General features: G+C 49.2%; 1 protein-coding gene across 3 annotated transcripts in view; it reads right to left on the bottom strand.

Moving 5' to 3' along the window:
- The window catches only part of EVA1C (eva-1 homolog C), an 81,610-nt gene that overhangs the window by 35,617 nt on the left and 32,884 nt on the right, over positions 1-13,109 (bottom strand). Inside the window, exons 2-4 of one of the 3 annotated variants that reach the window (XM_072968519.1) lie at positions 12,636-12,832; positions 9,694-9,817; positions 2,013-2,165 (exon numbers count right to left, since the gene is read on the bottom strand). In XM_072968519.1, the coding sequence (XP_072824620.1) occupies positions 2,013-2,165; positions 9,694-9,817; positions 12,636-12,832 (474 nt within the window). The remainder of the gene's footprint in view (positions 1-2,012; positions 2,166-9,693; positions 9,818-12,635; positions 12,833-13,109) is intronic. The other 2 variants (XM_072968528.1, XM_072968536.1) reach the window with 2 other exon arrangements.

Genomic DNA, 13,109 nt, shown 5'->3' with positions numbered 1-13,109 from the left:
AAGGCAGCGATTCACGGAACGTAAATCATTCAGCTGTGTACAGATCTGCCTACTTGGTTGACCACCTTCTGCTCAAAAGAACCGCTGAAATAGATGTTACTGACTGCTGTCTCCCAAAACACATGTGGCTAAGCTAGACTTAGAAGGCTCAAGAAATGGGGGGCCCACACCAATATTAAGAATTAGAGTTCCTTTTTGTAGAAAGCAGTCAGATTACCTTGTCCAGCTAAGCAAACCAGATAATTCAGCGAGCCCTAGCAGCATGTTCAGAAAGGCGGAGATCAGATTTGCTTGTTAGAAGGCTGCCTCCGGCCACCCTGGGGAAAAACCATGCCTAGGGCTGGAGGGACTCCTGTGATGGCCAGGCAATGGTCCCTTGACCTAATGGAGTAGCAGGAACAAGAGCGGAGGGGGTGGAGACACTCTGAACACATGGAAATTTATATGAGAGGGAGAATGGAGTTTCCAAACCAACGGGTCACTTGCTGGGGCACGGGGCAGGGACAGACAGCAGGAGCCACCCTCACAAGTGTCTCTCTGCCCATGTGGCAGCCAAGCCTGTTAAGACAGAAGCTAATTAAGAGTGACTGGATGCCCAGACAGAAGGACCTTTCCTCCCGAACACTGGGTGAGGGGCCTGGGGATACACGTGGCACAAGTTCCTTGAGAATCATGTTTTGCCTGAGAGTTTGACTGTGTAGATAGGGCACTTTATGTTCTTTTTTGTTTTTTTCCAGAGCCAAGATAATACTTATACATGAATGTCTTTTTAAAATTAACGTTTAATTTCACATGCGTTCCATTGGAGCAATTTAACACATTAAAGAGCTCATTTTAGATTTGATGAATAAGGTGAAACTTTCTTGGGAGGTTTCATTCACAACAGGGTCTGTTCTCTCTGGTTATAGGGTGGGGGAAGATCACGGTTAATCTCTTGTGTCATTCTGGTGAGGCTATGTGCCCAGTGGTTTGGTCAAACATCAGTGTAGATGCTACCATGTAAGTATTTTTAAGATATGAGTAACATTCAATCAGCAGACTTTGAGTAAAGCAGATCACCCTCCACAACATGGGTGGACTTCAACCAATCTATGGGAGGCCAGACTGAGGTTTTCCAAAAAAGGAATTTTTTTCCAGGCTGGCAACACAAAAATTCTGCCAGGATTTCCAGCCTGCTGTCCTGCGGAATTCACATTCAAGACTGAACATCAACTCTTACCTGAGTTTTCAGACTGCCCGTCTGCCCTGCAGATTTCAAACTTGCCAGCCCCCACAACTGTGTCAGTCAATTCTTTAAAAACCAGTCTCTTTCCATCTATAGATCTCCTCTTGGCTCGTTTCTCTGGAGAATCCTGACTAATAATAACACAGAGTGACTTTGAAGGCTGGCACTTCCAGGCATATCCTGGCCATCACCTCTCAGCTCCAAGCTCAGACTCCTAAGTAGGATGACTTGTTGAGCTCTTCTTGACCCTGGACACAGCCTCAGGGCCTTGTACAAGCCCTTCCTTCCACCTGGACACCTTCCCCAGGTGTCTGCAGCCTCATCTCCTCTGCTCTGCATGCTCATCACCCCAGAAAATGGAGCTTCCCTGCAGCACCCACCCGGCTCCCCTCCTTCCCTTCCCCGCATGTGGTTCCCTTAGCGCCTATCCACACCTGAAATACAACATGTTGGCTTGTTTGTTTTCTGTTTTCTCATTGCCTCCCCATCCACTGCTGGAAGGTCAGCTCCAGGTAGACTCTGTGTTGATCATTGATGACTCTTCCATGCCTAGAACGGGCCCTGCATACAGCAGGTGCTCAGTGACTCCTTGGTGTAGACTAAATGAACCACAGATGGATTCAGGCAGGTGGGGCAGAAAGAGGCAGGACCCTGGTGGGTGGTTTCCCCCTGCCCTTGACCTTCCCTCTAATCCAGGCGCCAGCCACTGCGTGGCCTCCTTCCCTGGGGAGACAGAGACCTAACCTACTCAGACAGCGCCTAGTAACAGTCACATAGAAACACCTACCAAAGGGGGGGAGCCGCTCGGCTTCCGAGGAGCAGACGTCCCTCTCCTGGGTCCTCCTGCCGTAGGTCGCAGAGTAGATGTTAAGAAACTTGGATTCGTGGCAGTGCAGTTTCAGCTCGTGGTCTTCACACACGGTTTTGTTTTTTAATTCATCTGAAGCAGAAACAAGAATTGGCGGCACCATCACCTTCTCGCAGAAGGAATCGGTGAGCACCTCCCACATCCCGCCGTGCCCCGTCTGCTGTGGGGCTGCACCCCAAGAAGCAGACAGTCGCTATGGCCCTGCCTGCCTTGGGGTCTCTGACCCTGAAATCTCTTTGCAGGAAGAGGGTGGGCAGCAACCTGTCGGCAAGTGCAAAGCCCCAGGAGTTACACTAAGGAGCAAACGGTGGAGGAGAGATGCCTGGATGAAGACCTCGCCGGGCTAGGTTCCGGGTCAGGCGTGGCCGTAAAGGAAGTTTCTCTCTCTCCACTTGAGGTCACACATTCCTTAATTGAAGGGAGCCTTTTCTCAAATGCTGTCTTGAGACCCATACAGGTAAAGACCAGGAATTACCTGATAGAAGATTAATTTCAGGAGGGAGTCCAGCTAAACCTCACCACCCAACTTCACAGTGTTCTAGCATCCCATTTGTGTATTTACAAAGAGAGAGAAAAGTGATAGAAAAGCATAGTATTTCCTTTTCTTGGACAGGACAAAAACCAAGGCACAGGGTCTAGGAAGAACCCCTTTTTGGAGGAGTGTGAAGAGCCGGCCCCAAGTCTGGTGGTGCAGGAGCAACGGGCACCCAGGCTGGCGTGTGTCTTGGGGGAGGCTGATTCCAACCAGCTCACAGTTCCCAGAGAATTTAGGAAAAGTCTGTTTATTTGTTTAATCCACGTACTGCAGTAAAATTTCCCTTTGTAACATCACACAGAGATGACATTATAAATGCACCCTGAAGAAAATATAGTTTATTGGTTTTTAAAAAAAGAGTGCACCGTAAAACATTCAATGACTTAAAGTGCTTAACAATGACTTGATTTTTAAAGTAATAATAGTTAACGTTCCAGACACAAAAGGACTACCTAACGTATGATTCTATTTCTATAAAGTATCCAGAAAAGGCCAACCTAGAGAGACAGAACGAAGATCAGTGGTTTCCTGAGGCTGAGGGCTGGGGTCATGGTGTGAGGATGGCAAACGGACACAAGGGAATTTTTTGAGATGATGAAAATGTTGTACAGCTGGTCTGTCGTGGTGGCCACACAACTCAGCACATTCACTGAAAATTAGAGAATTGTACACTTAAAACAAGTGCATTTTATGCTATGTAAATTATACTTCAACAAAAAAAAATTTTTTTAATTTTTGAAGGGGGAAATAATTAGGTTTGTTTGTTTACTTACTTATTTATTTATTTAATGGAGGTGCTGGGGATTGAACCCAGGACATCGTGCGTGCTAGGTACGCACTCTGCCACTGAGCTACACCCTCCCCCCTCAAAAAATATTTTTAAAATAACGATAGCTAATGTTTATTGAGCACTTCCTCTGAACTAGGCCTGTTCTAGAATCTTGACGTGTATCAGTGAGTTTACTCCGAACGGCTCTTCTGTGAACCTCCTCTTCATATCCTTTGCTTTGGAGTTTTAGAAATTGTCTGGAGAAGGGAATCATAAATTCTGGATGCTAACTTCTGAACTTTTGTCTCTTACGTGTTATAAATATCTTTTTCTAGCCTCCCCCTTCTCTTGAACTTGGCAAAAGCAAAGCAGAGCAAAACATAGAGGAGACCATGGTCATGTGTTTGCACCCTCTCCCACCCCAAAGTTTATGAGAAAAAGCATCAAAACAATGCTAGCCCCACTTGCTCACCCCCATCCTAGTTTTTCGTACTTTGAAATGGCAACCAGGGGCACCTCGTTTAGCCAGACAAGCATTGGAGTCAACAGCAAACAAGAGCTAAATTCCAGGAGCTGCTCCCGGTGTCATGAGCTGCCTGGGATGGAGAGGAAGAGTCTGTCAAGACGAAGGAGAACTAGTCCACACCCCCAGTGACCCCGACACCCCCGTCTTTCACGTCTCTCACTCACTCAAGTTTCTGTTCCACTTTTCTTTCCTGGATTGGAGGTACAGGCTGATCCCAAGACCCAAATACACCTTAAACCAAAGTTTTCCAGTTGTCACTTGAGGCCCATTAATAAGCCATGAAGTCAATGTAGTGGGTTGTGACCAGCAATTAAAAAGAAAAATAAAGAATAGTTTGGAAAACATCAAAGTACATCCCACAAAGTAAGGATAAACACTGTTCCACAGCGTAAAAGCTTTTTTTCAGTTGTGCGTGTGTCGTGTTGGATCTAAATGTAAAATGTTTTTCTTGCTCTGGGTTGCAATCAAACCAATCCAAAAGGCCCTGAAGAAGGAGGGAGTGGTGAACATTAGGGCAACGGGGGCCAGTGGGACCTTTGTACCCTGGCATGGATGATGCGCAAGTCCCAAACTTAAAATATAGAAGAAAATAATTTCCAGGTAGAAATTCCACCTTTCTGTGACTTGTAAGATCCCATGCCTTTCTGCTCAACAGAGAAGCAGCAGCGAGGCCAAACTTTTGAACTGCACGAAGGAAAATGTTTAGGCTCTCAAGATTAACATCAGCTCCGGTGCCGGTAAACCTTGGCAACAATTCTTCAAAACAAGATGACTGGAAGATTCATTAATGAAAAGCGCAGAGCAGACACCGGCTTACAGATGCTCACAAAATCCCCATCCCCTCTAGCATCTGAGCACACCTGAGGAACCATCAGAGGAGGGAAGAGTTAGGAGGTGACTAAGCGAGTGTGTAGGATGCCCTTTACCCGCTAACTGGAATCTTCATATCTCAGTTTAAACTTAGAGCCAAGAAAAGTTCTGTTTTCTTTTTCTAAATAAAAAGAACACTGAGTCTGACCTTGACTTTGGAGGGTTTGATTTCGGTGAGTCATATCCGCACTGGCATGAGTTTTTCGGTGCTTTTGATGAGTAAACACTAAATCTCACCAACACCGAAATATTGCCTGACTTTAAAGGTCCGGGGTGAACAAGGGCCTTTGATGCAGAACAGAGGGCAATGGGTAGACACACCAAAAGAGCTCACGCACCCTTCCAAAGAGAAGAATACCAAAAATGCAGAGAATGCCTGCCATCGGCAGAACTTGCCAAAAAGGAGGAGGGAAGACAAAAGCCAAGCCTTATCTCAGTCAGCCGGAAACTTGTTAACAGGAATGGTTTCTTTCTTTCCTTTTCTCTCTCTCTCTCTGTCTTATTAGAATTTTTTAAAATTAGAAGAGTTTTTTTAAGGCATGTCATGAAATGCATTTAGTAGCCACCATCTCTCTGATTCATTAAGATGTATTCAATGAAACGTGGCCTCAGTACCAGCCAAACTCACCCGGAGTAACACAGTACCCTCAAGTAAGGCTTCCAGCGATCGCTGTCCCCCAATTATGGGCAAATATCTCCTGGAATGGAAGGGCCTGTGAGTGTCACATGACGTGCTTGGAGTTCCCTTTGTACGGTGTGGAATCACTTCGTTCCTTGGGAATGTATCAATTCACTGTCACCTAAAAGTGACATTTCTGGGTTCTAAAAGCAAAGTGACTACTAACATAATTGCTGCTTTTCTTAGAGAATTAGAATCTGTTTTAGATCAGGGTTAGAGGCGGGAGGGTATAGGTCGGTGGTAGAGTGTGTGCCTAGCATGCATGAGGTCCTGGGTTCAACCCCCAGCACCTCCATTAAAAAGATCAATAAATAAACCCAATTACATCCCCTACAACAAAAATTAAAAACATAAAAAAAGAAGAAGAGAAGAACTGAGTTAGAGTGCTAAATGGCCTCAGATTAGAAAATGTGTGGGCTACCTTCCGGAAACGGGTCACCAACATCCCCTTGGGTTTGGATGGGGAGAGCGACAGGAGTCTGGATGAAGGTAGAACCATGACTCTGCTTAAGGGACGACAGCAACCAATTCTCCCTCCCAATTAGAGGGCGATGTGAGTGACTCCTTAATAACACATAGACACATACACACAGCAGCCGGGGCCTTCCAAAGACGGGCAAGGGGAGGATCTGCCTTGATGGGGATATGTTATCACTGACGTTATTTACAGCTGGCAGCGCACAGCAATGGTCACGTGCAAACAGATATTTAGTCCCTTTTATTGTGTTCTTAAATTCTCAACAGACAGTGCACCCTACTATGACCGACACCCAGGGCAGAACACACCCCCTCACCCCCAACCAATGGTACATCGCTGCCTTTCAGTCATTCACATCTTTAGCAAGAATTACTTTAACCTACCTCTTGGAAGAAGAGCTACCAATTACTGAGCTCAACTCTATGCCAGGCCCTGTGCTAAGCATTTTACATACAGCACTGTATTTTCACAGTCTTTGCAACGACTCTATGCAGAAGGTACTTTGTCTTCATTTTTCAATTGAGTTAGGGGGCCTCAGAAAGTTTCCCTCCCCTGCCAAAGGTCACACAGCAGCTACACAGGAGACAGAAATATGAACCCAGAGCTGCCTAAATCAAAGACTCACTGGAACCAAAATTCTCTGAGGGGATGAGATTCAGGAAGGAGGTGATGAACTTTAGGGAGGAGGTGAAACGGGAAAAGAAGGTTCTAGTAAGGATTCCTGGTAAAATATTCTCCAAAAGTAAACACATAAACGAGCCCTGTTTTGTAGCCTTTGCCGATCGATCCCCCTGGCGTAAATACTGCCATCGTGGCAGATTTTGCTGTACACGGGCAAGGCTGGGAAGAGATGGGTACCACTGGCTCCTGTGTTAACAGCTGGCTTCATGCACTCCTGGGTGCATCAGGGGAGCCTCTGGACAATCAGAGTGTTATTATGCAGGGGCTGGACCTGGGACCATGGAGAAGAGCTGCCAGAAATGAGAAAGGCTGCAGAAAAAGAGGCAGGAAGGTGTGGGGACCACCTCCCTTCCACCTCTTTCTCACAGCAGCAAAAGGAGCTGCCTCCCCAGCTGCAGTGCCTCAGGTCACCAATGTCTAGGTCACACGAGGTGCTCTGGTCTGAATGTTCGTGTTCCCCTAAAATGCATATGCTGAAATCCTAATGCCCACGTGGTGCTGTCAGGAGGTGGGGCCTTTGGGAAGTGCTTAGGTCATGAGGGTGGGGCCCTCACGAATGGGATTAGTGCCCTTATAAAAGAGAACCCACAGAGATTCCTCCTCCCTCCGCCTAGCGAGGTTACAGGAAGCAGGACAGCTGTCTGTGAGGAAGCAGCCCCCTTGGCAGATACCTAATCCGCTGGCACCTTGACCCTGGCCTTCTTAGCCTCCAGAACTGAGAGAAATACATTTCTGTTGATTATAAGCCACCTAATTAATGGCATTTTGTTACAGTAGCTCAAATCAACTAAAATCGACTAAAATATAAAGGCTCTGCCCCTCTCATTTGTACACACGGGGCAGCCAGAGGGGGTCCCAACCCCACTGAGGACCCACCCTGCAGAAATGCTGCCCTCGAGAGAGACTCTACCTCCTTCCCTGGCCGTCAGGGCCCTGCGTCCTGCTCCAGCCTCTGCCTGGTGCTCCTTTTGCCCCCTCCAGCCCCCTGCACCCTCCAGTCACAAGCTTCTGTAAGGAGTGGTCTTCCTGTGCCCTGACCCCACCCCAGGAGTTCAACACCACTTGCCAGGAAAGTCTTCCCTGAACTCCTGCCAAGGTCAAGTCCTCCTCTGAGCTTCTTGCACAGGGGTCTTCTTCAGATGTTTTTTGGACAGTTATGATTTTTCTGGAGAAAGGTGATACTTGGCCTAGAGTCTAAAGGTTGAGAAGCAACCAGCTATGTGGAGCTCTGAGTAAATGCTAACTGGATGAAAGGACGTTGGAAACCACCCAAGACAGAACCACCATCCAGGAATCCTTTGTGAGATGTGAGTTCTCTTCAGAGCCAACACCTGGCCACACCTGTGCATAGCAGGTGCTTAATAAGTGTTTGCTACGATGAGATTAGCAAACAGACTTAACTGCCCACCGTACAAACAAGGCTGTTTCCCAGCACTGGCTTATCTGGGGTTCTGCTAATTCACAAAGGCCTTTCACTTCTTCGAGAGGCTGGTCTTGCTCAATTTTTTATTGTGAACGGTTTCTAACACATAGAAAGCATGAGAGAATATCCCAATAAACAGGTGGAAGAGAAAAAGAAGGCAAAGCTAAGGCAGTCAAGGGCGTGGCCAAAGGCAGGGCAGGGTGTGGTCACTTTTGAGAGTCAGCAGTGGAAGGATGCCACTAAGAGCATGGGCATCTGGAAGTGATCTTCCTGAGTCTACTGAGGGAGGCAGGACTTAGTGAGAATTCCTAGAGGGGAGGGGAGGGAGTTAGGCTGTTCTGCAAAGTTTGAGCCAGCTTGTGGGAGTCTGTGATTGTGTGAACTTGCAAGTGTGTGTGTGTGTGTGACTACGTGTGTGACTATGTGTGTGACAGTGCATCTGTGTGTAACAGTGTATGTGGGTGTGACAGTGTGCATGTGTGAGTGTCTGTGCATGTGCACTGAGTGTCTGATAGGTGTATGTGGGTGTACGTCTGAATATGAGTGAGTCTGAGTGTGTCTGAATGCACAACATGGGGGCTGAGCCACCGCGTGGGTCTGAGGTAAGGGTTTGAGACAGAAGCCTGGATGTTTGCCTAAAGGATCCAGGGTTTTCTCCACAGAGGTGTGCCCGAGACCATTGCATGAGCGTGGCCGACGCCTCACCCACCACAGGAACCCAGGCCACCCAGGGTCTTGGGAGATGCTGGGCTCCCGAAGCAGAAACCAACAGAGAACATAATGCAAAAAAAAAAAAAAAATGAGGACCATTACATTGGAGTGGCCGTGCAGAATTTTTAAAATATCATCCTTTATGTTTAGCTCAATGTTGTTGCTGTAACACTACTGTCTTCTCAGTAAGTTTTTCAAGTATTACTTGGAAACTGTAATTACCTACGGCTTGTCTCAGGCTGACCCTCCGTGCCTGGAGGTGTGACCTACTCCCTGAAGAGCAACCGTTTCTGGCCTGCAGTGGGTTAACCACAAAACCCATATGTGTTAGAAATGGCGAAAGTCAGTGAACAAAAGTGCAAGAGTCAGACAGAAGAGGTTGCTCCAGCCAATTCCTCTTCCTCTTTCTTCCTCTTTCTTTCTCCTTGGGAAAGGACGCTGTTTCAGGAGCCCCCAACAAAGACAAAAGTGGGAAGGGGCTGGTCTGTAAAGATCTGGAACCATGAGCTGGGCTGGGAGCTGTGCCACCGCCCCCCTTGGAGGAGCAAGTTGCCCTTCAGCTGGTGGGGACCCTCACAACACGCCTTCCTCAAAAGGAGGACAGGGTCCTCACATTGGGGATGAGCAGCTGCAGTCTCCTGCCACCCTGATGCCCCGACATCTTTGGCATCAGTACAACTGAGTTTTACATATTAGGGAGAATTTTTAGAAATTCAGGGATTTGCAAGAACACACACAGGTAAGCGTGCACACACACAGAAATACACACGAACTAAAAGGCCAAATGGGATGAGCCCCAACATTCCTATTAACAAGAGCTGCAAAGTTAAACGAATGCCAACTAGCAGAGAATTTTTGTCCAAGGTGTGAATGAAACGGGGCGCCCACACCACACACTCCCCCGTTGTCCCCCTCGGAAGTTACTTACTAGGTTGGCATTTAAAGGAGACCAGGAGGTATTTACTGCTTCCTGGACAAAGGTCAGGTCCAAAAACACGGCTATTGACCAAGAGGTGGCAGGCCCGCTGGTTCTGGCATTCGTCCAGCACCTTCTAAAATGAGGGGGTAGAAAAGGGACAGGCTTGAAAACCACACGCAGTGTCTGCGAGACCCCACACCTGGGCTGCTCCGGGCCCTGAGGAGGGAGGGGCACCTGCCCGCCGGGCGGGGGGCTCACACAGGAAGCCTCTGAGCCAGACGAGCTGCGTCTCAGACGGAAGCACACGCACGTGGCTGGTGGGGTCGGCGCCCCACCTCTCCCAAAGGGACACGTCTGCTCCAACAGCGCCAGGCTGTCAGAAAAGCAGCCTCCCGTGCGCCTCGCCTGGCACCCCTGCTGATGGTTCTGGCAAACTGATTTGGAGGCTGCTGGGGACGGAGGCAAGATCAGGGCACCGCAGAGTGTGGACTGGAAGCGAGGTGGGGGCCCCCGCCTGGGAGGGGCCCCTGGCTGCAAAGCTGAGAGGGCGCTCTGGGGATGGGGACCGTCACTGCAGCTCCTCAGCCTTAGAGACGGCCCCACGCCGGCCGCAGGGGCACTCAGCTTTCCGGGGATGCCTCGGAAGCCCAGACCCAAACCCAGGCCGACAAGTGAAAACTAAAAAAGCTGATTCCCACCCTCGCCAACCTCAAGGGCGCGGCACCCACTTGGCTTAGAAGCTTTCCTCTGCGTCTCCCCCAGTCTTCTCCAGGCCGACCTCCCCTGCTCCGCGGAAGCTTGTGGAGCCTCAACGCGGGGTCGCAGACAGGCCCAGCGTCCCAGTGCTGCCCTCCCAGCTCCCAATCGGACCAGGCCCTGCCCGTGACAAACACAGAGTTTCTTCGCTTGGTTCTGGTAGAAAGGACATCAAATACAGTACACATGTTCCCAAGAATCTACTGATGACTGTTGGACTGAATTTAGCACAGAGTCACCAGCCTGTCTGAGTCGCCAAGTTCTCACAGCAGCTCAGGGAATATCTCTGTAAAGGACGCTGGTCCTACCTGGACTCATGTGTCACCTCAAGGGCCCCACAGATGTGTATGAAACCAGGGACAGTGTCCGGGGAAGCCCTGAGGATCCCTAGATGATGGTGCACATCCTCGTGGCTGAGGGTGAGCCCCGGGATGGCTCCTTGGGTTACAACCACAGAATGGGACCCGAGGCAGGGCAGCTTCCAAATGGGATGACAGCTGAAAAATGCACACAGGCCACTTCCCGCGGCCGTTTAGTCACAGGCTAGATCAGGGGAGGTCCTCCTGTGCGATGTCAACCTGTTCTCGCCCACGTGACGCAACAGCTCTCTGAGGAGGCACCTTGCCTCGGCTCCCAAACGCGCTTAAAAGACACAAAGTAAAAGATCCTTTGATCTCTGGATGAAAGAGCAGCGCACAGGGAGGTTTCTGGCCAACAAAACCTCCGAACAACATCAGGATTGTGTTCACAAACGCTGACTTGTCTGCCTGGTTACGGGAACATCCTCGTCCCGGGGGCTGCCTGGCAGAGGCAGGCGCCCTCTTGAAGGACAGGTTGGTGCCCAGACTTTGGAACTGCAGGTGCCAGGAGCTCGTACTTGCACAAAGTAGGTGGAAGTGTGAACTTCCGCCCTGGCGGCTCTTGCCGACTTTCTTTTTATGCACCGAGGAGGGCAGCAGACAGCCTAGGTCCCAGGGACGGGTGGGCAGGACTGCTGGGGTGAGGAAGTGGAGAATCTGGGGACACAGGGAAGGATTGGGCACATAAGGAAGGTCACTGCTCGCCTCCAGAAGACATGTTGTCTCTCCTCAGGGTGTAGGAACCAGGGGATTCACTCAAGCACATCCCTTTTGGCTCCTCAGCTATCTTTACCAATCAGATGACTACCGAGATGCTACAGTGCTTGGAAGGGAAGCAAGACGTACTACACAAATAGAAAACTCCTTCCATTACCACACTCTCCGCTGCGGGCCTCAGGGAGCGCTGCACAGTGTTAAAGCGAAGTCCATTTCTCCTCAGTCCTCCGAGGGGTTTACCTTCACCCACGCTTCCCACAACTGACAATATCAAGCTGACATCCAGTTGCTACCTGCTCTACCCACCCTGACTTCAGCGGATTCATATGGAAATTTGTAGGCATTAAAAAAATCGAAAGCCAAGTGACTCCGTAATCTGGGCCAATGACTTATCAATGTTGAGGGGCTGGGGACAGCAGAGTAGAGTTTGCTTGGATAACTAAAAGCCACAGTAGTCTAACATCATCACTTTTGTATTCGTTTTGACCTCCTCATAGACAAAATATTTCCCTATCACCAACCAAAAAAAAGAATGAGTCAAACCCCCACCCTAATTCCTGGTACCATCCAGAAGGCAGAGACTGCCCAAAGTGCCCCAGATGAGATTACCTACAACTGGAGAAGCAAACCATAAATAAACAAAACAAAAACACCCAAAAAAGATAATTATCGATGTTTGGCTTCCCTGAGTGCGTTTTCTAAGAATTTGATATGACCTCCGATGTCTGCCTTGCGGTTTCCACTAAAGCATCCACAGCCTTGTCTCACTCCTGGGGTGCTGACAAGAGATACAGGCTTGGAGGCTGAAGCCCCACATGGCTGTACTCTGCTTTCCTGCAGGGAGCACTATGGCTATGAAAAAATTCATCTGGCACGTGTATTAAGGGAGCTCTCCGATAAGCAGGGATTCTATTTAGACCTGTTTGGTAAGGAATCCTTTTGAGAAGCAAAGAATAGCTCACCTGCAAAATTGGTGATTCATAGAAAGTGGGATTTTCATGGACTAGGTTTGCTTTGAATAAACTATAAAATCACAAGTATATACACAGAGAGAGACAGAGACAGAGAGGGAGAGAGAAAATCGTTTTGTCATCTTGAAACAGCTACAGAAGGCAATACCTGCAGCGTGGTGGGCGCCACACAGGTTAAGCTGTCTTCCCGCTGGGAGGCAGGTGGCTGTGTGCTACACGTTTGGTAATCTTGCCCGTAAAATGCCGACTGGACACTTATCGTAGAATGCCGAGGGCACTGAAGCTTCAAGTGGTCCCCGTCGCAGGCATAGGCAGTGTGGTTTTGCAGGAGCTTGGTTAGGTAACCTGGAAAATATTCAGCCAGGTTACAAGAGGCCCGGGATCGCTCTGTTCCTTCAGGGGTTTCAGAGCAGGAGGCCCTCGGCTCCCCCCAGGGAAGGGGCTGGTCAGTGAGGAAGGTGTGGATCGGAGCTTCCTCTGCTGCTCCCCAGAGAGGACACCAGCCAAGCCCGGAGCTGGGGCAGAGGGAGCAGGTGCCAGTCTTCACGTCTGGGCTGGAAACCTCAGTCTGGGATGGCCCGCTGCAAGGCTCCGAGAGATCTTTCCTTCCAGGAAGCACTAA

This window comes from Vicugna pacos, chromosome 1, assembly GCF_048564905.1.
Source record: "Vicugna pacos chromosome 1, VicPac4, whole genome shotgun sequence".
NCBI lineage: Eukaryota > Metazoa > Chordata > Mammalia > Artiodactyla > Camelidae > Vicugna > Vicugna pacos.
This window is presented reverse-complemented; position numbering and strand designations above follow the sequence as displayed.